This window comes from Xiphophorus maculatus, chromosome 11, assembly GCF_002775205.1.
Source record: "Xiphophorus maculatus strain JP 163 A chromosome 11, X_maculatus-5.0-male, whole genome shotgun sequence".
Taxonomy (NCBI): Eukaryota; Metazoa; Chordata; class Actinopteri; order Cyprinodontiformes; family Poeciliidae; genus Xiphophorus; species Xiphophorus maculatus.
Window position 1 is genome coordinate 25,819,337 of NC_036453.1, and position 21,378 is coordinate 25,840,714.

The following is a 21,378-nucleotide window of genomic DNA, read 5'->3' on the forward strand; positions in this document are numbered from 1 at the left end:
CCTCTTGGATTAATCTGTAGCTTCAGACAAGATGGTGAACAAGGAATGCAGGAGGTGAAATAAACGAAGCAGTACATCTCAGAGTCATGTTAAAAAAATGCTGTATTTGGATTCAATCACAGAAGAAGATCCCAAACTCAATGCTGCCCCCTCTGGCTGCTCCTGTACTCTGCACCCTGCTCTATGTTTTAATTGGCATTTCAGCAGGAAAGACAAAAAAATAAATAAATAAAAGTTTGCCCTTGTTTTACAACATTCACCTTTTTCCCTAATATGAACATACACATTAAAAACAGCAGTTAAAATGCAGTGTTTTTGCTCTACGTTGTTTTGACACAAAGAAAAAGCAGTTTGCCAAATTTTCTCAAACAGTAGATGACATAATTGCGACATGCAGACTGATCGCAGAAAAAAGCACAGTAAATATGGTCTTTTACAGGTGAACCATCAGCTCGGAAACTGTACATAATGGCAACTGTATAAAATGGCAGCCTGTAGACGAAGCTGTGTGTTTCAAAGTGCAATCATTTCGTTTCAATGTGAGCTGTGTTTCCGTTCTACTAAAATATAGATTCAAGAGAAAGCAACATGAGTGATCTCTGGCAGTGCAACAAGTCAAAAATGTGTGGACAATTTCACAGCAGTCTGCATAGAAACATACTACTGCAGATTTAGAGAAATGTACAAAATATAAAAGAATGATGTGAATCTTAAAAGCAAATAAATACAAGCAAATACATCACAGCTGGTCACACTTTTTGGTTTCAAGAGCCCTTCTATAGAGGACACCCTGCAAGCAGACACACAAACTCAAATTAAAGGTCAAAACTGCAAACACATTATACATTCTCCATTACCCGCTTTGTGATAAAATGGAGTGTCTTTAAAATCTGTGTAAACCCTTGAGCATAAAAGTACAGAAATCACTTACAGTGTGTGTCCTCTGTTTTCATTAATGCAGATTTCTGAGGTCAAGATGGAGGAACGCGAAGGGCTGCACTGGATATTAGATGGTTCTGGCCTGGAAAGAGTTTTATTCTTATACGGAATTGCTTGAAATCTGTCCAGTGAAATGAAAGAAATACCCAAACGATGCAAGAGGGATGTCTCGATATGGATCTTTTGTCCCAGAAACTGATGAGTCATTTAAAAATTGACAGTGAATCGGTTTTAACTCACAGCGACTGAAATACTATCCCAGTCTCAATATGCTGCTCCGGCGAGCTTAGCTTGGTTCCGAAGGGCTACTAAAATCATCTGACAAAGAATCACCTAATATGTGTAAATATTTATCATTTGTTACTAAGAAACGTATCCGACTCAAATGCATCTTGCTCGTGCTGACGGTGCTGCCCTGTGGAGCAATTAGCTCAAGAGCAAGGCTAACGCTAGCATGCTTGATATGATTTGTCTAGTAACATATTTCAATGCTTTTCTGGTTAAATATCTACAGCCAAAACTTTGAGAAACAGTTCTCCTGCTTTATAAACCTATTTTTTTAATGTCAAAAAATTTAATAACTGGTGTTTCAGCTGCTTTTTGTGCTGCTCTCTCTCCTGAGGACGGGGCGGGTCATGACTGAAACACAAAGGAAACCCCAACAAACATTACAGTCTCTCTTTCATGGCATAAGTTAAGATAGAGTGAAAAATACTTAATTGTTACAGAATACCCTGATTTTTTTTAGATGAACAAAGTAATGTTTAAAGTATAGAACAAGGGGTTTTTGAAGTGAACAGATTAGCTTCAGACAAACGGCTATAATTTCTTTATAATTTTATATTCATATTTATTAGTTATTGGGTTTTACATTTATGTCTTGATTAAAGACGATTGCTCTGTAGTATCTCTTACACATGCCTGAGCGGTGTATCAATGGGGTGGCCAGGCAAGACATTTTTCTGTCACCCAAAGTATAGAACAAGGGTTTTTTTTCCCACAAGCCTTTCGCACTAAAATAAAACTTTAAAAACTGGGTTTGCAAATTGCAGCTGCTCGTTTCATTGGGCTGCAGCATAAGACTCCGACAGCTGTTGGGGGTTTATTTTAGTTTGGGACTGATGCAGGTGTTATAAAAATAGATTGGTACTCAGAGCCGATCGAGGGATTGGATTAGGACATCCCTACTGTACAGCTGAGTCCGCAGAGACTGAGTAAACTACAAGTGTCGGTTTCTGAGTCGGTGCCAACTGTTCTGAGTAACTGTGAACTTTACTTATGAAAAAATCTGTGCATTTCCTCTTCTGTCACGCTTTATGAGGCCGTAAAGCTCACGACCTTCACTCATCTCTCTCTGTTATGGTTTATGACATTTTTTTTTTTCAAAGGTCAGCCAAGCAGTTCAGTAAGGGAACAGTTTTTGAAAATGACAAAGCAACATATTTTTCTCGGAACCTCAGAATGATCTGGTGATGCATGTACAGATAATTTTTTTGTTTTTCTTTTTTTCTTAGCAAATACAAAAAAGAATCTTAATGAACTGGCACACGTTTAACCATTTGCATACAAACTGTTGAACCTGAAGGTGACTTGCTTCCCTTTTTTTTTAATTAACGTTAAACAAAAAATGCCCTTCACTGAATGTCCAGTGGAAAAAAAAAATCCTGAGCAAAAACGCAAACAAATTTCCATATATGTATGTATCATATATTTACAGTTTTGATAACACTCCAGGAGTTCTCGTCTGCGTTTCTATCCACCGTTCAGAATGCCGCATTTTAAAAGTCCTCTCTGTTATTTACATTAAAAGCAGAGATTGTGTTTGACAGCAGTGATAATCGCAGAGTAGGAGCAGAAGCGTGAACTAACCTGCCAACACTGGAGTCACTTGATGTCAGACAGCAGGGGGCAGTGCCATTCAAAATGTGTGCATGCATAGCAAAGCCAACGTCCTTTCTGCTCGACGTTGTAGAGCTGGTCCATGAAGGCAGAACGGAGGCTTTTCACACTGCCTTCCTTGTAAACGTTACCGACGGCACCGGTGTGAGAAAAAAAAGGGCTGCGACAGGAACAAGGAATCAGGCTCTAAAATTAAAAAGACTGATCAGCAGTCAGAAGCCCTGTAGTTCACTGAAGAGACGAACCAGTATGGTTAACATGCTAGTCAGAGAGAAACTGTTGAGTAGATCCTGTAGATGATCTGATAATGAGCATGCATGGAAATAAAGAAAGATTTCCTTTTTTTTTTTTTTTTTTTACTTTAGTGTGCAAACCAAGTGGACCCAGTGAGAAAAAAGCTGTTCTCACTGGGTCAGCGGTGTCACCTGTAAGCTGTTGAGCTCAGAAATCCAGAATGAACAGAAGAAAATGAAGAATTTTCTAAAATCAAGCCAAGTTAGCGTTAGCATCTGCGAGCGATATTTCACATTTATAGATCCATTTATTTACACGGTTTACTGTGGCACTGATTGGAGCTGGGTGAAGGCGTGGAGCGCACAGTGGTCAAAGCAGAAAGCTCGGCTTCCCGTCGCGCCTCAAGAGAAAGGCTCGTCTTCGTGGAGGTCCTCCAGCTCTCCTTCTCTGGGCCCGTCCCCCGCGCTGCTCTTTCTAAACAAAGAGACAGAGAGGAGAGAGATCAGCAGGGGATCCTGTGCCTCTGATGTGGAGCGGTCTATATGAACCCCCCCCCCCACCCACAAAGCTTATGATTCCAGCCTCTGCAGACACAAAGAGAGAGGGGACAGAGAAGCAGCTGCAGCAGAATGATGGAGGTGGTCTGCAGGAACAGGACAGAAGCATCTCTGAGATGACAGCTGGAGAGAAGCAACTGCAAAACCATTCACATCCCATGTCATCGTTTTCCACCTTATGTCACCTTGCAACCGAAGATGTCAGTTTTGTGATATGATGGACCAAACAAAATAGTGGACAAAGATCACATTGCTGGAAAATTACACTTTTTTATTAGTTTTTATTAAAAATCTTAAGAGTGTGGCTTAATTTTTTTTGTTTACTCTGATCACTTGACATAAAACCCAGCGCAACACTGCCAAAACACAAACTCTTACAAAACTAGACTGCAAGCAGATTTTCAGAAACATACATGAGATTGTGTATGTTAACCTGGCAGATTATATCTTATATCTCGCTGAAAAGCTCCTTGTGAGTTCCTTTCGTCCAAGATATTTGCACTAAAACTAGACCAAAATTGCTTGGTAAGATTTTGTGTTTTTGAAGTGAACAGATTAGCTTCAGACAAACGGCTATAATTTCTTTATAATTTTATATTCATATTTATTAGTTATTGGGTTTTACATTTATGTCTTGATTAAAGACGATTGCTCTGTAGTATCTCTTACACATGCCTGAGCGGTGTATCAATGGGGTGGCCAGGCAAGACATTTTTCTGTCACCCAAAATCCAAAAAATTAAGTTTGTTGCTGCAATGTGACAAAAAGCGCACAGATTCATGAGACAGATAGAGTTCTGCAGGCTCTGTAAGTGAGCGCCGAGCAATCTAAGGTGAGGATAATGATGCGCGGGCAGATGGGCCACAAAGGGATTACCTGCGTGAAGGGTGCAGTTTTAAAGAGGGCCTGAAGGGCCACGAGTCCCTGCAGGAGAGTGGGAGAAAAGACGGAGAGGTCACCGATGAGTGGGTGGAGTCATGCCAACAGGTGACGAGGTCCCCACCCCCGCCCAACATATTGGATTCATCAACCAACAAAACATTTAAAACGCTTCAAACCTGATGCCACTCGAAGTGACCAGTTTGAAGCTTTGCATGACTAAAAGGGTTTTAAACACAGACGGACAAAAGAGGTAAAAATAAGATCAAACACTTAATGCTTGAGGAGGGCTGAATAAAAAAAAAATAAACAGACTATCTGTTGAGCTGATTGCATCATGTTGTATTTTCAAGTAAACATGATGGCAAATAAGATCAGGAGGCCAAGATGACAGGAATCATCCATCTGGCAAAGAGCAGGGCAGCTGAAACGCAACTCAGCCTGCACATTCTGGCACAGTAAACTGGATTTAAATGTAATTTAAAGAGGCAGTGTTATGTGTTTTCCAGCCCCATAGTTTAATTCTATAACACAATCAAGTAACTATGTTACCTTCAGTTCTTATAAAACTGCTGTACATAGCAAATATGAGTGAAAACAAATTTTACTTTGTATTCTAAATGCCTTGAAAGTGGGCCTCTGTCTCTTTAAGAAACCTTTTAATCCTTTAACAACATTTTTACCATCATTACACTGAGAAGTAGCAGGAATAATGAGCTCAGCTGATTCAAAGTTCCACCTGGTGTTTGCTAATTGCTGCTGGCTAGTCTGAAGGAGCTGAGTGGGCGAGTAATTGATTTGTGAGGCGGAAGCTTGAAAACAGCAGCTGAATTGTTGCCACGGGAGATTACAGGATTTCTCAAACATTCATGAAAGAATCAAGGCAACTCTCCAGGTATGTTTTGGATGAGGAAATAACATTATAACATCATGTAAAGCAAAAAATCAACAACAACAAAAAAAATACATTTTACATAACACTTTAAATAACATTCCTTGCAATTTGCAGGAAATTATGTGTATTTGTTTTTAAGTTGATGCTTAAGTAACGTAAAGCAGAACTATAGCGAGTATATTAACGCCTTGATTCTTTTCCTGTCTGCCAGCAGGGGGCAGATTTTTTTCACTTTTCCCCACAAAATAACCTTCACCTCTAAGTAGCAGCTCTCTGCAGTGCGGGGCAAGCTTCAGCCCAGATAGATAAGACAGCATCTCATATACCCACCACAGTTAGAGATTACAGAGCTGCTGAGGCTCATCTCCCTGATAAATAAACCAGACCCCCTCACACAGACCGCTGTTCCAGGGGCACCATTAGACCAGCGGAGGGCAGCTACGGATGTTCTGTGTATGTGGAAGCTGCATGGTAGGATGAGGCTATCATCCCTCTGTTGATGCTTTCAACTCACAGCTCAGGAAACCCAAGGTCAGCATCACACCCTAGTTTTTAAAAAAAAATTTATTCTAAATCCTCCCGTGTCACTTTGAATCCTTCTGGCTATAAAAGCTGGTGACAATTCTTCAAAAAACACGTACTTACAAAAGCTGTAAGCTCTACTGCATAGAATGAAAGACTGAATTATGGTGCTATGGCAACACAAAGCAGCAGGTGCTGCAGAGAAGACTGAGAGCAAGTTAACCTGATAGAGCAGATAGAAAATAAAAGGGACCCGGGTGAATGTCAGAATTTCAGACTACGGCGGAAATGGGAGCGGCTCCTTGTGTTGGTTCATCCTCGAGGAGGGGATATGGAAATATTAAATATGTAGGAGCTCTGGTGATATTTGCAGACTGGACTGTGTGTTCTTACATGAGCAGGCTGCCAGGTGCAGACATGGATCTCTCCTCTCGCCTGCTCGGGCACTCAAAGGGGTTGCTGAACGAGCGCTTCCTCAACATCGCTTTCACCAAGATCTGAGGCAAACACAGGACGAAAACCGTCATGAGCGAAGGCTCCACTTTGATTTGAAGCTGACAGAAGTAAACAATATGAATTATTTAGTTTTTGTGAGCTTGGGAGGGGAGGGGAGACATGAAATTAGAGTCACATTATGAAAAATGTTCAACATCTTGGAAACAAATTATAAATGTGTAGGCTGGGGATTGTGGATTTTAAAAAAAATATGTCAGAGTTTCACACATAAAAAGCTGTTGAGGGGGAGTATTATATGTTTTCCAGGCACATAGTGCCATCTTATAGCACAATGAAGTAACTATCTTACCTTCAGTTGTTACAAAAACGATAAATAAATCAAATATGACTAATTTGACTTTGCAACTTGATGTCTTGAAATTAGGCTTCTGTCTCTTTAAAAACTCCTGCTCTTTCTGAAACTTTGCCTTCAGGAAGTTATCACAATTAACCCTTTACCAACATTTTTAACAGCGTTTTACTGAGAAGTACAGTAACTCATGCAATGAGCTCAGCAGATGCACAGCTTCACAATGTGTTTGCTAATTGCTGTTGGCTAGTCTGAAGGAGTTGAGTAAGACAGTCGCAGGTGAGGGTTCCTCTGTGTGGTGGAAGCTTGGAAACTGCAGTTCCGGGGAGGAGCTGCGCCTCGAAGGCGGAGCTAGGTCCACCCAGCCGTTTTGCACAGCTGACTGGTTACCATTCGATTTCTCAAATAAACATGAAAGACTCAAGGAAACACTCACAACATGATGTAAAGCTCAAAAAAGTCAATTTCACATAATACTGCCCGTTTAAAAACACACTCAATAATACACAGGTGAATATAACAAATAAACAGGAAACAGAAAGTTCAGATAAGATTATATGTTCCACGTGGCTGTAAAACACACACGGTGTGTTTTGATTGCTAAAGTTACTGGAAACCAGAGTTGTTGTTTTTTTATTCTCCAACTGCACTCAGTCTGTTTCTTAAATGTTTCTCAAACAGCAACTTTATTCATTTAAATGAGTTACTATCTAGTTATAAATCTCCCCATACTTATATTTACAATGCAAATGGAGCCACATTGTAGAAGACCGGTGCTATTTGCAACACATGGATTATGTGCAAAGTAAAGTCTGCTGACAGCTGTTATTTCTGACAGTGGTTGGGGCTGTGGGAGTAAGGTGATGGTTAGAAAGTTTCTACTCCTCAATAAAAATAAAACAAACCCCACCAAACATCTACATTGCTTAAAAATTTAGAAGAACCACACTGGATGCGATTCCTCCATCATGCAGTTTTAAACTGTACTTAAAGTTCTGATGAGAGCAATGATCTTGTTTGGATCTGAAGCTTTTTGTGGCGAAATCTCTTTTTCTTTACCTCTTTGGTCCCTTCGGCTGCTGCCTTTGTGGCTAAGTGGACAACTGCAACCTGATGCAAAAACAGGCAAAAATTCCTCCCGCTTGCTGGACGTGATTCATTTCGTGCAACGTGAAGTTCAGAGAATCCATATAAATTTGGATTTGTTTACACACCAGGAGAGTGATTCCAGCTGATACGGTCTTTAAAACATCCTCACAGGAAGTCTTCTGGACTTGTATTCTGTCTTATAAAAACACCCTGTCCTACTTCTTTGCAAACTCTCCATGTGTCTTAATAACGTTCTGTACTATTCTGTAATTCTACTGCTCTGTTTAACCTTGCTCGGATTAGGAAAGGCGATGCTGCTCTTAGTCACATTTCTGCTGAAGACCAGCGGTGTTTCTTACCACAGCGGAGAGGCTGGGGACAAACTTCACAGAGTTCTGGATGTCCTCCTCCGTTACCTCCACCATGGAGCAGTGCTCCTCCTCCAAAGGCAGAGGGTCAGTGCCTCCCTGGGTCACCCACTGGTCCATCTACACACACACACACACACACCCACACACCCCCAATAAACACTATGTATTCCACACTTGTCATTACACCTTAGTTCTCAATGGGAGCTTTTACTTCAAGTGTTATGTGATGTGTTTGTTTCATGAAGCAAAGACCTAAACTGATTTTGATCTAATTTCTACCCAAAACATGTCAACCGTATTCTGGAACTAGATCTTTACATGTATTTTTTCACAAGACTCTGGATGTGCAAAGCTTGTAGAAACATACTCCAAAACACTCACTGCTGTTATGTGTCGTTAGTCCAACAAGGTACTGAGTCGGGAGGAGCCAAATGTAAAAACATTAGAATCATTCATCGTATTTTCTGCGCTTTTTGCTAATGCACAACAGAAGCAAAACCAAAGTTATTATCTTTGGACCCAAAGAGTCAACACACAGCTTCAGTTATTACAGCTGGAAACAAGAGATCAGGCCCGAGATCTGGGAGGGGTGAACTCAGATCTGAACTTTCAGAGACACATAAAGAGAGTTAAAAAGTCAGTCTTCTATCACCTCAAGAACATTTCCGGGATAAAAGGGCTAATATCCTAGCTAGATGTAGCATTTGGTTGCATTGATTACTGCAACAGTGTCTTCACAAGTCTGAAGACAGATTACACCTTCTGAGAGACACGGTTTGAGATCATTTGAGGTATGAACCAAGTACAAGCTGCCTGTCCTTTAGTTCGTCTATGGAGCACTTGGTTCTGACTGGTCATCTTCAATGAAAAACACGGAAGATGCCAAAGGAAAGTGTCGCACCTCTCAGTGCTTCATCCTATGTTTCTCTGACGTGTGTGTGTAAGAGAGAGTGTGTGGATGTCTCTGCACAAGGACACACATGATGTCTAACAGACTCATTATCTCCTTTTCCATAAACACAAAGCATCTCTGGTGAGAAAATGACTCGGCGGCGTCGTCGGATTGTGTCATGGAAACATGTTGGGGGGAGGGGAGGGAGAAGTATCTGCTATCTGCTCCGTTTGTGACCGGCCCCTGGATTCAGACTGACTCAGTTTTTAGTCCACAGGGACACACGGCTTAATGAGCCCCACTGTTCACGTGACAGTAAGTTGGTGGAATCGAAAGCCAACGTGCGAGGGTAAACAACGCCACGCTGAACCCGCAGTCTTTTCACACGTCTGAACATCGACTACTGCTGCCACAGTACCTTGAGCTCAGGAATGGTCATTCTGGTGTCCGGGTTCTTGTCCAGCATCCGCAAGATTAACGTCCGCAGCTCTTCGCAGATGTTTGGTCTGCCATGAAGAACGAGACTCGGTCAGGTTTTTGGACACTGCTTCGTTTATCCGCACAGACACTGAGATCATCTGACATCGTTTTTAAAACGGCTCCGGGTGTTTTTCAGGATTTTATGATTAAATTATTAACAGTGCATTAAGTAGGTAAGATGAAAGCCCATGCTTAATTAAAACAGACTGGGAACTGCACTTTATCAACCAGCACTTAAAAATAAACACTCTCCTAAATGTTATCTAAGCTGCAGAAATTAAATATACTACTGTACATAAATTCAGCTGTAATGAGAGTATCAAGTATTTACATGAACAATTAAGATAATTACACATTAGATTAAACAAAATTGAAATTATCATTTGAAAGTAGAAGAAATAATCATGGCTACTCTAAAATATTGACTTGGTAAACTTCAATCCTTCAATTTAGGGTTTCTATAGACAATTAAAACAAATAATAAAGGCATAGTTGAATTAATATAATATTTATAAACATTTTATTACACATCAGCTTATTGACAATGTTAGAAAACAAATTATTTCTAAATTATTCACAAATCCATTTCTCAACTGCTTTTCGAAACACTTTTGCTAACTTGCAAGTGTTGCGGTGGTTGTAGCGAGCTGTCGCCAGTTGGACGTCAATTTGTTCTAATGGTTTGTTAGTGGAAATGCTTTATGTCCCCATATGCATACTTTCCCTGCAGGCACATCATTGTGGGGGAATTTCTAAAGCAAAAAATGTAAATTACCTATTGAATATTCTCAATAAAGTGCAATATTTTCCTCAGCTAATAACACAATATTTAAAATGCCTCAAACTAAGAAATAATAAGTAACAATGCAGTACAGTATTGACCAATTTAGAGATTGATTAACCCTACCCAGGCAGTCTGGAAACAAAAACTAAGAAAAACTGAAAAAGTGAGGTGTTTAAAAGTGAAATTAGAGGTCGCAAAGAAACGCGAGAAGTTATTTAAAATCATTTTTTCCCCATAACATGTAGAGACACAAATAGGATTTATTTAGCCTGCAAGAAAGCAAGAGAGAGCAAAACATTCTGCATACATCAGATTTAAAAAAAATCATTTTCTAAGGAAAGCTCAGGATGTTTTTTGTAATGCCAATGATGCTAACGTTGCTTATTGCTAAATTAAGACTCTAAAGATTAAACTAAATGTCAATTCAAAACATTTATTCTTTGCCTTACACTCAATCCTTTCTTGCATGAATATAGTTATGTTGCCTCTGTCCATAATATGCACAGTATACACATATTGTTCTTAAAAAGAAGATGAAAGTAGCAGGTCAAAGCTTTACAAAAAAAAAAAAAACAGATATCGGAAATCGGCCACAAAATTCTGATCGGAGAATCTCTAATTGTGATTCCTCTAATTTTAAACATTCTAATTTTACTTTTATTATAAGGAGCAGTTTTCACAATTTATTAAAAAGGGCTCATCAATTAATTTGTAACAATTTTAATTCTAAATTCAGTTTATCCAAACAGAAATGACTAAAATTAAACACTAAAATTACTAACGGTTTCAATCCGCCTGCGTTTTCCAACGTACGTGACACTGAAAGAGGAGAATGTGATAAAAATGATGTTAATCAGGAAACCCAGTCTCCGTCATGGTGACAGTGGCGTGACATTATTTGTACAAACGGCCCCATCACCGCTCAGAATACGGCACCATTAATTGTTATTGATTTTGATAGCATACAAATGATGCGATTACAGTCTGCGTGGGGGGACGGGCGAACCTAATGCAAGAGCTTCCTGCGCAACCATGACTCCAGTAAGCATGACGGTTCCTTATTAACAAAATAACACTTTGTTCTAACACAGCCGCCCGCCTTCCATGTTTATATTTTATCAGTCTGTTCGTTCTGCGGACGCTCGATACGTGGCTTCATGCGTTTTCTTACTTAATCACCCAGGAAGACCTCTGTGCTTTACTTCATCTTTTACTTGAAAGAAAGATGAGGGAGGCACCGCAGCTTGTATGTTCACATGCTATTGTTGCAGTCTACACGCTTGTTTTGATGCCAAACCGGTGACTCCCTTTCATATTCCAGTTGTTTTGATTTGTGTGTGTGTGTGTGTGTGTGTGTGTGTGGGGGGGGGGGGGGGGGGGGGGAGTGTTTTTTAATGCTAAAATTCACAATAAGAGGTAAAATAGCAGCACAAAGTGGACAGAAAAGGTGTAATCAACTCTGCAATTTTCTCTAAAAAGGTATGAAAAACGTCTGGAACAATAAAAAAAACTCACGTTTCAGGAAAATCCACAGGCTTGGTCTTTATCTTATTGTGCAAAGCCAATATGTACTCGTCAATAAATGGGCACTGCAGGTAGAGGAGAACAAAAACAATAACAAAAACAAAAAAAAACATGAGTTAAATCCACAATGCAGGTTGCCTGAATCACAGCTCTGGCAAATTCAATCTGCTTCTCCGAAGACGGATCAGACAAATTACAGCTGCAGCAATCAGCCTCTGGTGTTGATTTAAATGAACGAGCGCCGTATCAGACGCAGAGAAGGCGGCACGCTTTGTTCCCACAGAGGTGTTGCTACAGAGGGAGACGGCTTTCGCTGTTACAACGCTGTTAAATAAGCGAGAGACAGAAAGTGTGCACACTTGCCTTCCCAAACACGAAGCAGTACAGGGTGATTCCCATGGCCCACACGTCCAGCGCCTTTAAAACAGACAAACAAAACAGGAGTTTAATGCAAATGTGAGTCACACCGACTGGAAATCACTCACAGCACTAAAACCTAACGGGAGATTTATGGAACGTCAGGTCGTTTTATTTTAGGGCGTCTTTTTCAGAAGCCTTGAAGATGGATTTGTGCTACAATTAAGCAGAAAGACTAGCTGAGCCACCTCACTCTTTGTGCCTCTGCCTTGGTTTTTCTCTACAGGTAATCCTTACCAGGTAGAGCTGTAAAAAAAAAAAAAAAAAAGAGTTAATTTTTTTAATTTGTTTTGGGAGACATAATACGTTTAAGATCACCCGGCTAATTTTGGCTTCAGACAAAGACTAACTAGAGTTAATTTATTAAGAAAAGAAAAGCTTTCCAAACCAACCTGACCTTGCAGAGTCGTTTTTAATCAGGCATCTTCTTCAGTCCCTCTATTTGATTTAGGTACAGATACTGACCAGAGTTTAAATTTACGGCCCGAGCCCAAGCAGAGATTTGGGCCGGGTTGGGACAGAATTATTTGTGGCACATGTAATAACCCTGCAATACCTACAGCACAGGTAAAGTCAAGCGAGAATGAACGATATAAAGTTGCTTTGATCTACTTATGATAGCGTAACCGGAGGAGCAGGTTGTTCACTCCGTTGAGGAAATAAAGAGAGGAAATAGGGTGCAGAAGTTAATCAGACTGTAACAAGCGCAGCTCCACCCTGCTCCGCTCCCATCAATCACACATCCCAGTAGATTTGCATCTGACTCACCCTGCGATAAAACAAGCAACAAGATGGAGCTGGAAGATGCTAAACAAAAGCTAAAGATGGGGGAAGTTCTCAATAACCTGTCGGGCTGTGGAAGAAAATTTGTTTTATTATTTTGCTTATGTTTTTATTTAATTCTTTTACTCATTTAACCACATTAGTATTGTTCAACCTGTTAAGAGTATGTAGGCTAGAGAGTTTCTGCAGAACCACTCAGAGGGGTCCCTGCAGCAACTGCAGCAGGCTGATAGCAACAATGCCTCACCACGGTAAGGAGCCAGTATTTGTTAACAGATAAGAACAGATAGTTTAGGTAATTATAGTGTGATGGAATAAGCCCTGAGTCCTAACAAGTTTCTCTGTGGAATGTCACCAGCTCAGAGTTTTAAGAAATTGATGCATTAGTGTGAAGTATTCTGGTTTGACAATGCTCTTGTTATGCAAAATTGTTCCATTAGCAAACCTGATTTTTGGAAACTCACATATTTGAACAAGAAGACGTTTACCACCTAACTGGCGGTTAGGTTACACCCTTCTAACTCTGTTATCACACAAGTATAGGTTGTACTCTCCCTTCCTGTTATCGGTTAACTTGTATAAGTAAAGGTGTAACTGTAACTGAAGGTTCAGAACTCATTGCAGCTTGCTGTGTGCTGTTCCCATCCGCGGATGCAATAAAGAATTTGCTCTTTGCCATTTGCCGAAGTCTCAGCCTGATCTGTTACCATTACAGATGAATTTTTCCACAGGGCTCGGACATGTTCAGAGTGTTTTAGATGCGATCTAACCTACAACACTGACGGGGACACGCTGGTTTACCAGCTCCGAGGTGGATCTACACGAAGATTGTCCTGGAGCTTAAACTAAGTGCGCTTTTGGGTTTTAGGTCAGAAACTGATGTTCTGCTGTAGCATTCCTTATTGTATCTATTACAAGCAAGTCACACGTTTCATTACGCTCCTTTTCTGAAATAACATTTAGTTTTACATTAGGTGTAACAGGAAGCATTTCCAGTCAGTCTACCAAATATTTTCACAGAAGGGATCAAAATCAAGCAAAATGTAAATAATCAAGCATTATGTTCCTGGCCTTGAAACGTGTTTAGATAAATAATAAAAAAAAAAGACATTTCTGATTGTTGAGTCGTTCTGAAAAGACTTCATTATATTTTCCGGACTGAAACATGACTGTTACTTTGTTTCTCGTTTCTTTAGCTACGTCAGACTGAGCCGGGATTTGTTGCTTGTTGAGGCTTTTCAGACTATTTCATGTTGTCACAGGATCCGTTTTAGTGTTTTGTTGATTCTGCAGCTTCGGCGCCAATCAGATCTGCGCACGTCTAATAAAACTAAAATAAAAATGTGGTTAACAGTTACTTCATGGAATTGCTTGACTTTCTTTTTCACATACAGTCAGGTTAATTTGCATAAAGTTTTTTTATTTAACAAAAAAAAAATCAATATTTGAAAACTGAGTTTTGCATTTATTCCGGTTATCGATATTAAAATTTGCTGATGATTTGAATCATGCAAGTTTGGCAAGAAAGCAAAAGGGGTGACCGAGAAAATAGTTTTTTCTTTTTTTTTTGCAAGACTTGATTAAAGCACCCTCTCATTATCTACTGCAATTTGTCATAGTGCTAGATTCATCATGTACTTCTGGGAATGAAGCATAAAGGGCTTTAGTGACATACAAGTGTTGGATATTATAAAACTCACTTCTAATTTTTACATCCCCTGGAAGAAAGGCTTTTCTTTATCAAAACCTGAGAGAGTGCAAGAACAATCAGGAAGGAAGAGGCACTTGGTCCCTGAAACCTTGGCAAAACAGCCCACTGAAGCACTTAAAGTGGCTCTTTTACCCTGGTGGTGTTTTGTCTGCAATCAAATGTGCTATTCTGGCTCCTCTTTAATGTACATACACAGCCCTTCTCTTAGGTTTTATGGAAACCCACAGGAGGACGGAGCGAAGAGGGAGGCGGCTGTACAGGAGCAGGAAGTCAAAACTGACCGCATGAATACAGCAGGACACTCATAAAGATCAACCGCTTTGAGTCTGGAGGAAATCGTGTTCACATGTTGGCAGAAAATGTTAAGCCTATTGAAAACATCCAAATGCAGATCAGAAACTGATAGTTATGACAATTTGAAAAATATGAGAAAGCTGTTGAAAACGTAAATAGAGTGAGAGTGAGATATTTGAAATGCATTTTTTTTTAACTTCCTATTACATGAGAACACAACTAATCAATGGAAACTTTATAACAAAACTTGGTATGAAATAACAGAGGAAATGTGAGGGAGTTCAAGGAGTTAAAGACATCTGCAAATCGCTGTGTTTTGATACTAGAATATACACATAGAATTTATGATAATTCATGTTTAACTTCATTGGATTACACCAAGTGAAGACTTTCTCTTCAGCTGTTTTGAGTTGTGTTGCAAAACCCATAAAAAGGGACAAAATGACTTTAGCTCCCCTGTACTGGTTTCTTGTCGTTTTAGAATTGGTTTAGGCCCCACCTTTATAAATTTAAAGGTCTTTACACCCCCCCCCCCAAATATTACATTACAAACAGATCAGAGATTGTTCAAAAACACTGTAATCTACTTCTAATAAGAAACACAATACCCCCCAAAAAAGATCCAAGATTCAGTATTTGTCGACGAAAGCTAAAGCCTTCCGAACTCCACTCTTACAGATCTTTTAAAAAGCTACATTTAAATTTTAGGACTAATTTCTAGACATATTTAATTAAGTATCCGCAGTCTTCATTTAACGTTCTCTTTCTCCCACATTCCCTTCAGAAGCAGGGGGTGATTATTTAAATTTACCACGAAAGTCAGACTTATTTACCCAAAAATGACACCCAGAAAATAAAGAAATTAAATTCCGACCCAAACGCACATGCACTACACTTCAAATCCACTGATTCGACTCACTTTCCCACTGAAGCTCTTGCACTTCTCTGACAGAGTCTCTGGCGCCATAAAAGCAGGAGTCCCTGCAGTGCTCGACAGCAGAGCATCGTTGCCCTCGAACTGGTTGCTCACTCCGAAGTCAGCTATCTTCACATGGCCGTCGTCTCCTAGTAACAAGTTGGACGGCTTGATGTCCCGGTGGACGATCTTCTGGTAGTGCACTGAGGAAAAAGGAGGGGAGAAGTTAAAGAAGCCATCCCGACAAAATCAAGCAAAATGCACCTGGTGTGTAATAGTTCAATAATATGTTTGTGATCTAACAGTTTGAATAGTGCTTACATACGGGGCTACGCCGTTCCCTTAAAAACTACATTTAATTTCTTGCTCCAGTTTATTGAATTCCTGCCATCTTTTTTCTTTTTAATCCACCAAATAGTCTCCCAGATTGTGCATGAAAACGATAATGTTTCTATCAAAATTCTAAATATTTTCAATATTGCTTTGCAGTTGGCAAACACCAATAGATGGGCATTAAATTGTTCATATTAATAACCCAAATCAGCTGATCAGAAACTAAAGAAACAGATGTTTCCCCACACAAACACGCTAAGCAGCGACGCCACGAAACGGCTCTGAAATAAAAATCCTCTGTGATCTGGCTTTGTTGTTACCATTTTTATCGCTGTCGAGCAGATGATTTGACTTGCACTACCTGTTCACTATCCAGGCTTACCGCTCTTGTTTGTCCGAAACTAAAATGGCACCAGTGCGCTGTTCTAAATTTAGTAGCTTGACGTCACTGGCAATCACTGCCATACCACGACCTCGCTCATTTTAAAACTAACCCAGGTATTTAACTACAGGCGGACCTGAGCAGTCGACCGCCTCAATAGCTTTGTTTCTATCAGGTCCTTATTTTCTGCATGTAATTATATGTGCTTGAGTGTCAGTTTTGTTCTGATGAAATCAACAATGCAGATTTGCTATTCTTTAACCACAACCCACTTGGGAAAAAAAAACAAAAAAAACAAAGAAGAATCTGAAGTGGGATAATTAACAAAACAACCCATCAGAGAGAGAAGTAGTGATTATTCCCCAGAGGAAAGCATCACCAGCTTTGATTGCCGCTTCATAAGAATGATGGGAGGACTGTGAACCAGGGGTCATCTTTGAGTGAAAGTTAAGTACGTCCTCAAACGTCTTCTGGAATATAGGCCCTGAATGCGTCCCTGATGGGATAAGTGGTCTCTACTTGCTGTGAGGAGGTCTTCCTGAAACAGGGGGCGCTTGACTTCTCGACTATTAAATGTCGTAGCGCTCACAACGGTCAAATTAAAACGATGCCATCGGGAGCCCCAGCTCCGACTCACGGCTAAGATTCATGGAGGCTGCAGGAGACATTTTAATGCACTTTAAGCACTAAAACTACAATTCAGAAAATTAAAGGCTTGAAGTTTATTGTGCCTGCCAGAGTTCAGCATTTATATTGCAACAAAGCAGAGGGACACGTTTCCCAACAGATTCTCTTTAACTTATCTGCCAAACACAGGCTTTGCACTTCTTTCAGTGCTTATACCCTGCTTTATCTATAGCAGACCTCAATGCATTTTATTTGGACTTTCAGTTCAACAGAATTTAAGTCATGGTGTCAAGCTTCTGTCTACAAAGTACTGTCACTTTTAGAAGCATCTCTGTTCCAATGTAGCTGATTCAAGTCTGATTGGCACGTTGTTCAAACGCAGTTTGAACTGAAGGAGATCGTCTGTAAACCTCAATCTTTAAAATCTTGCCACAGATTCCTCAACTGGATGAGGCTGAGACTTTGAGTGGGTCATTTGTAACTCGAAATGTGGAGTCATCTTCACCAGTGGTTTTAAACTGCATTCCTCGAGGACCGGCGTCCTCAAGGAAACTTTTAGACGTCTCTCTGCTTCAGTGCACACGGCTCCAATATTAGCTATTAGCAGAGCTTCGGCTTGACTGAATGCTAGTGAGGGTGTTTAGCGTCAAGGGAAATATCTAAACGTTCCAGGATGACCTCCATGTCCCTGCTAATGCAGAGATGCTGTACAACCTCTTTGGGAGAGTTTTGCACATCTGACACAACATCCACTACAACAGGAAATCCTTCCTGCCCGTAGCGATAACCAATCTACAATGACTCTTAAATAATGAGCATAACTACAACATCATTCCCTCTGAAATGTTTCCTTCTTTAAAATTGAATTGAAAGCATCCACCGCCTTGTTTCACTGTGAACTTGGTGTGTTTAGGGTGAAAGTAAAACACTGGTATCGTCTGACATCAGTCACTTATCCCCAACAATTCATGGAGGACGGGTGAGACACACTCTGGATAAGTCTAAATTAAGACGGGACAATACTAAAACAGAGATAACTCACTAATAATTAAATATAAAGTTGATTTGTCGCTGCTTTGGATTAAAAATGAGTAGTCAATGTATTGGACCAGCATTGCAAATTATGACTTCCTTATTACGCCGTCTGCGTTCTTTATGGTATTTATAATACAGTAATTTTGTGCAACTCGAGTCGAAACTACAAAAATCTGGACTCTTCTGACTTTTGAAAACGACTGGTTGCAATGGATTTTCTTCAGGGGTATCAGAGTAAAGCGGGCGAACACAAACACATGCCTCTTTTTCTGATTTCAACTTGAAATGATGATTTTTCTTCTGTTTTGTAATTATGTACAGAGTTATGTTGGTTTTGTACTATAGGCCACATACATTGAATGAATGCATTGAAGTTCTCTGGTTGCAACAAAATGTGGAAAAGTTGAAAAGAGGTGGATACTTTTGTAGCAATCAGATTGTTCCTCGTTTGGAGAACTATGGCAGAAATGTTAACGTTAAGGGAAACATCTTTTAAACACTCTTCAAAAGACATCATGACATGCTGTTGTCTACTCTAAAAAAAAATCTGTGTTTAAAAAGATTAACTTAACTTAGATGCTTCGATGTGTTCTTTTGTAGCATTTTTGGGAATTCAAAAAACTTGATTTTTTTTCTATTGCGATCATCTTCAAGATTTAAGGCGCTAGAGTGCTGGTAAATACTCCACACAAACCAACGTGACGTGAGAAAAAATAAAAAAAGACAGCAATGTCCTTTTGGATGAACAAGCTCTATAACAGCAAATAAGTGAAATTGTTCCACTACAGCGAAAAGGCAGCTTGAGAAAAACTGTTGGACCAAACTGTGGCTCAGCGATGATCGGACGGACAGACGGACATAAATGCTGCCAGAAGGCGAGGCGAGGGAACGGCGGCAGAGGCTCAAGAACATTTTGTTCCTTTATGCAGATCAAAGGAAGACACCAAATAAAAACAAAAAAAAATTACAATCTATTAAAATTTTTAATCACACTTTAGCATTATAATGTACATCATAACAAGAAGTATTAAAACTGATGGTTTACGCCCAGGAGACGCTCTGATACCCAAAACATACACGCATTAAATACTAGCAACTTTTGTCATGATTTGCAGACTTACGGTACTCAATGCCCAGGATGATGTCTCTGAAGTATTGCCGTGCTTGCTCCTCTGAGAAAGGAGTTTCTGTTGGCACCTCCATCACTGGACTGCAGATTCACACAGCCGGGCAGAAACACAAATTCAGACATTGCTTTTAAAACTGGATTCAGATTGAGGAACAAAAACAACGAGTTAATGTCTGAAGCAAAGGTGAGGCGACAACACTGAATGTGATAAATAACACATTATTTATGTGTTATTCATCACACCCAACAACCTCTTTATCCTCAACGCTTTCCTTAGACACACAACTTTATGATCAAATGGCAACATATGACCAGCGGACATAAATTATGCTGCATTCCGAATGGAGCCGAATCAGATCAGAAAACTGCATTTGAAATGCTGGATGGATAAACTGAACCGAGTTTATGTAAAAAGCAGACGTACTGAATGTACCAATGAAGTACTAAGTACAAAAGTAAATATCCGGGTCATTTTATTTGTTCTCCAGGCATTGAAAAAAACTAAATCACATTTAGGAAAAAAAAAAAAAAGTACCACTCATGTTTATTATTGTTATCAGTTAAACGATTCAGAAACATCACGACCCGAAGCCCTTTTCTAGCCGGCTGGCTTTGGAAATAACTGTGAAAACCCCCAAGACTGTAACGTCTTCCTCTGAGGTCTGAGATGGAGGAAAAACTAAGGCACGGTGTTAAGCTTAGAGCAATGAGCGCTGCAGAGCATGGGATGGAGAAATGGAGGAATGAGGAAGAGACGGAGGAGAAAGACAGAAATCAGAGGACATGTTCTCTACTCACCCCTTACGCATCAGCTCAAACACTATCGGGAACAAAACAAGGGGACAACAAAGAGGATACATGTGAGGTGGAATATTTTTACTCATTAGCTCATTGTAATCACTTCTGCCCAGCGAGATTACATCCAAACTTCCTAGTAGCCGTCGTCTACCCAGCCTAGATTTAGCTCACGAATAGTTTGATGTTCAGCAGGAGAACTGCGATCTGGGAATGCTGAGAGAGGATTTCACCTACGTACTGTGTGAACCCTGAGGTGGTGCAAAAGACATACTGGGTTCTGAAGAAATTACACATACACCTGTCCAACTGGCAAATGTTGCTGAGCAGAAAGCAGATAAATTAAAGGAAAATCAGACATACATACCCATGTAGAGGTTGTCCTCCGATGGATCATCAAGCACCTGCAATATTAAGTAGGTGAAACGGAGAATGTTGAGTTATTCAAGCCAGAATAACACATTGTTCAAAATGTGCAGAATTTAGCTTCATCAAACTGTACATTTGGATTTTTTAAAAATATACTGATGCATTAGGCAGGGACAATGGACATTAATTAACATTTCTGTAAGTTCACCAAAAGTAGCCAAAAAGGCTATTTTTCTTGCAGCATTTGTCTTGCTGAAAACAAACACAAAATAAGGCTAAAATGACTCAACTACACACATTTTGTGAATAAAAATACATTCAGTACAAACAGTACATATAAACTTTAATTTTTGTTCATTAAAAGGAGTCAACTCATGACCAGAGAATGCTCAGACATCTCCAAAACAACAGAGAAAATCCTTCTTTTATTCTTTTCTTTTTATTCTTTTACAGTATCAGGTTGAGATATCAGCGACGCTCTTCTACATCTGCTGTGTGTTTTGGCTGTGTGGTGCCTCAGGGGTCAAAACTAGGAGACTTTCTCCTCTCTCCGTGTCTCCTGCCATTTGATTTCATTTTGAGGCAATTTGGAATTTGATTTTGTTGTTATGCTGACGACTTTCGAGTTTACATTCCCGGACTTTGTTCTTCCCTTGTTACGATGTCTAAATAAAATCAAGGCATGGACGGATTGACCGAATAAAACCGTGCAAGTAT

General features: G+C 39.9%; 1 protein-coding gene across 2 annotated transcripts in view; it reads right to left on the reverse strand.

Moving 5' to 3' along the window:
- Nucleotides 1-84: 84 nt before the first annotated feature.
- The window catches only part of camkk1 (calcium/calmodulin dependent protein kinase kinase 1), a 64,960-nt gene continuing 43,666 nt past the window's right edge, over nucleotides 85-21,378 (reverse strand). The window contains exons 7-17 of one of the 2 annotated variants that reach the window (XM_023342604.1): nucleotides 20,660-20,696; nucleotides 20,296-20,317; nucleotides 19,490-19,578; nucleotides 15,995-16,194; nucleotides 12,234-12,287; nucleotides 11,862-11,935; nucleotides 9,501-9,588; nucleotides 8,179-8,307; nucleotides 6,319-6,422; nucleotides 4,506-4,553; nucleotides 85-3,546 (exon numbers count right to left, since the gene is read on the reverse strand). In XM_023342604.1, coding sequence (XP_023198372.1) covers nucleotides 3,474-3,546; nucleotides 4,506-4,553; nucleotides 6,319-6,422; nucleotides 8,179-8,307; nucleotides 9,501-9,588; nucleotides 11,862-11,935; nucleotides 12,234-12,287; nucleotides 15,995-16,194; nucleotides 19,490-19,578; nucleotides 20,296-20,317; nucleotides 20,660-20,696 — 918 coding nt within the window. In that variant the 3' untranslated portion in view covers nucleotides 85-3,473. The remainder of the gene's footprint in view (nucleotides 3,547-4,505; nucleotides 4,554-6,318; nucleotides 6,423-8,178; nucleotides 8,308-9,500; nucleotides 9,589-11,861; nucleotides 11,936-12,233; nucleotides 12,288-15,994; nucleotides 16,195-19,489; nucleotides 19,579-20,295; nucleotides 20,318-20,659; nucleotides 20,697-21,378) is intronic. The other variant, XM_023342605.1, reaches the window with a different exon arrangement.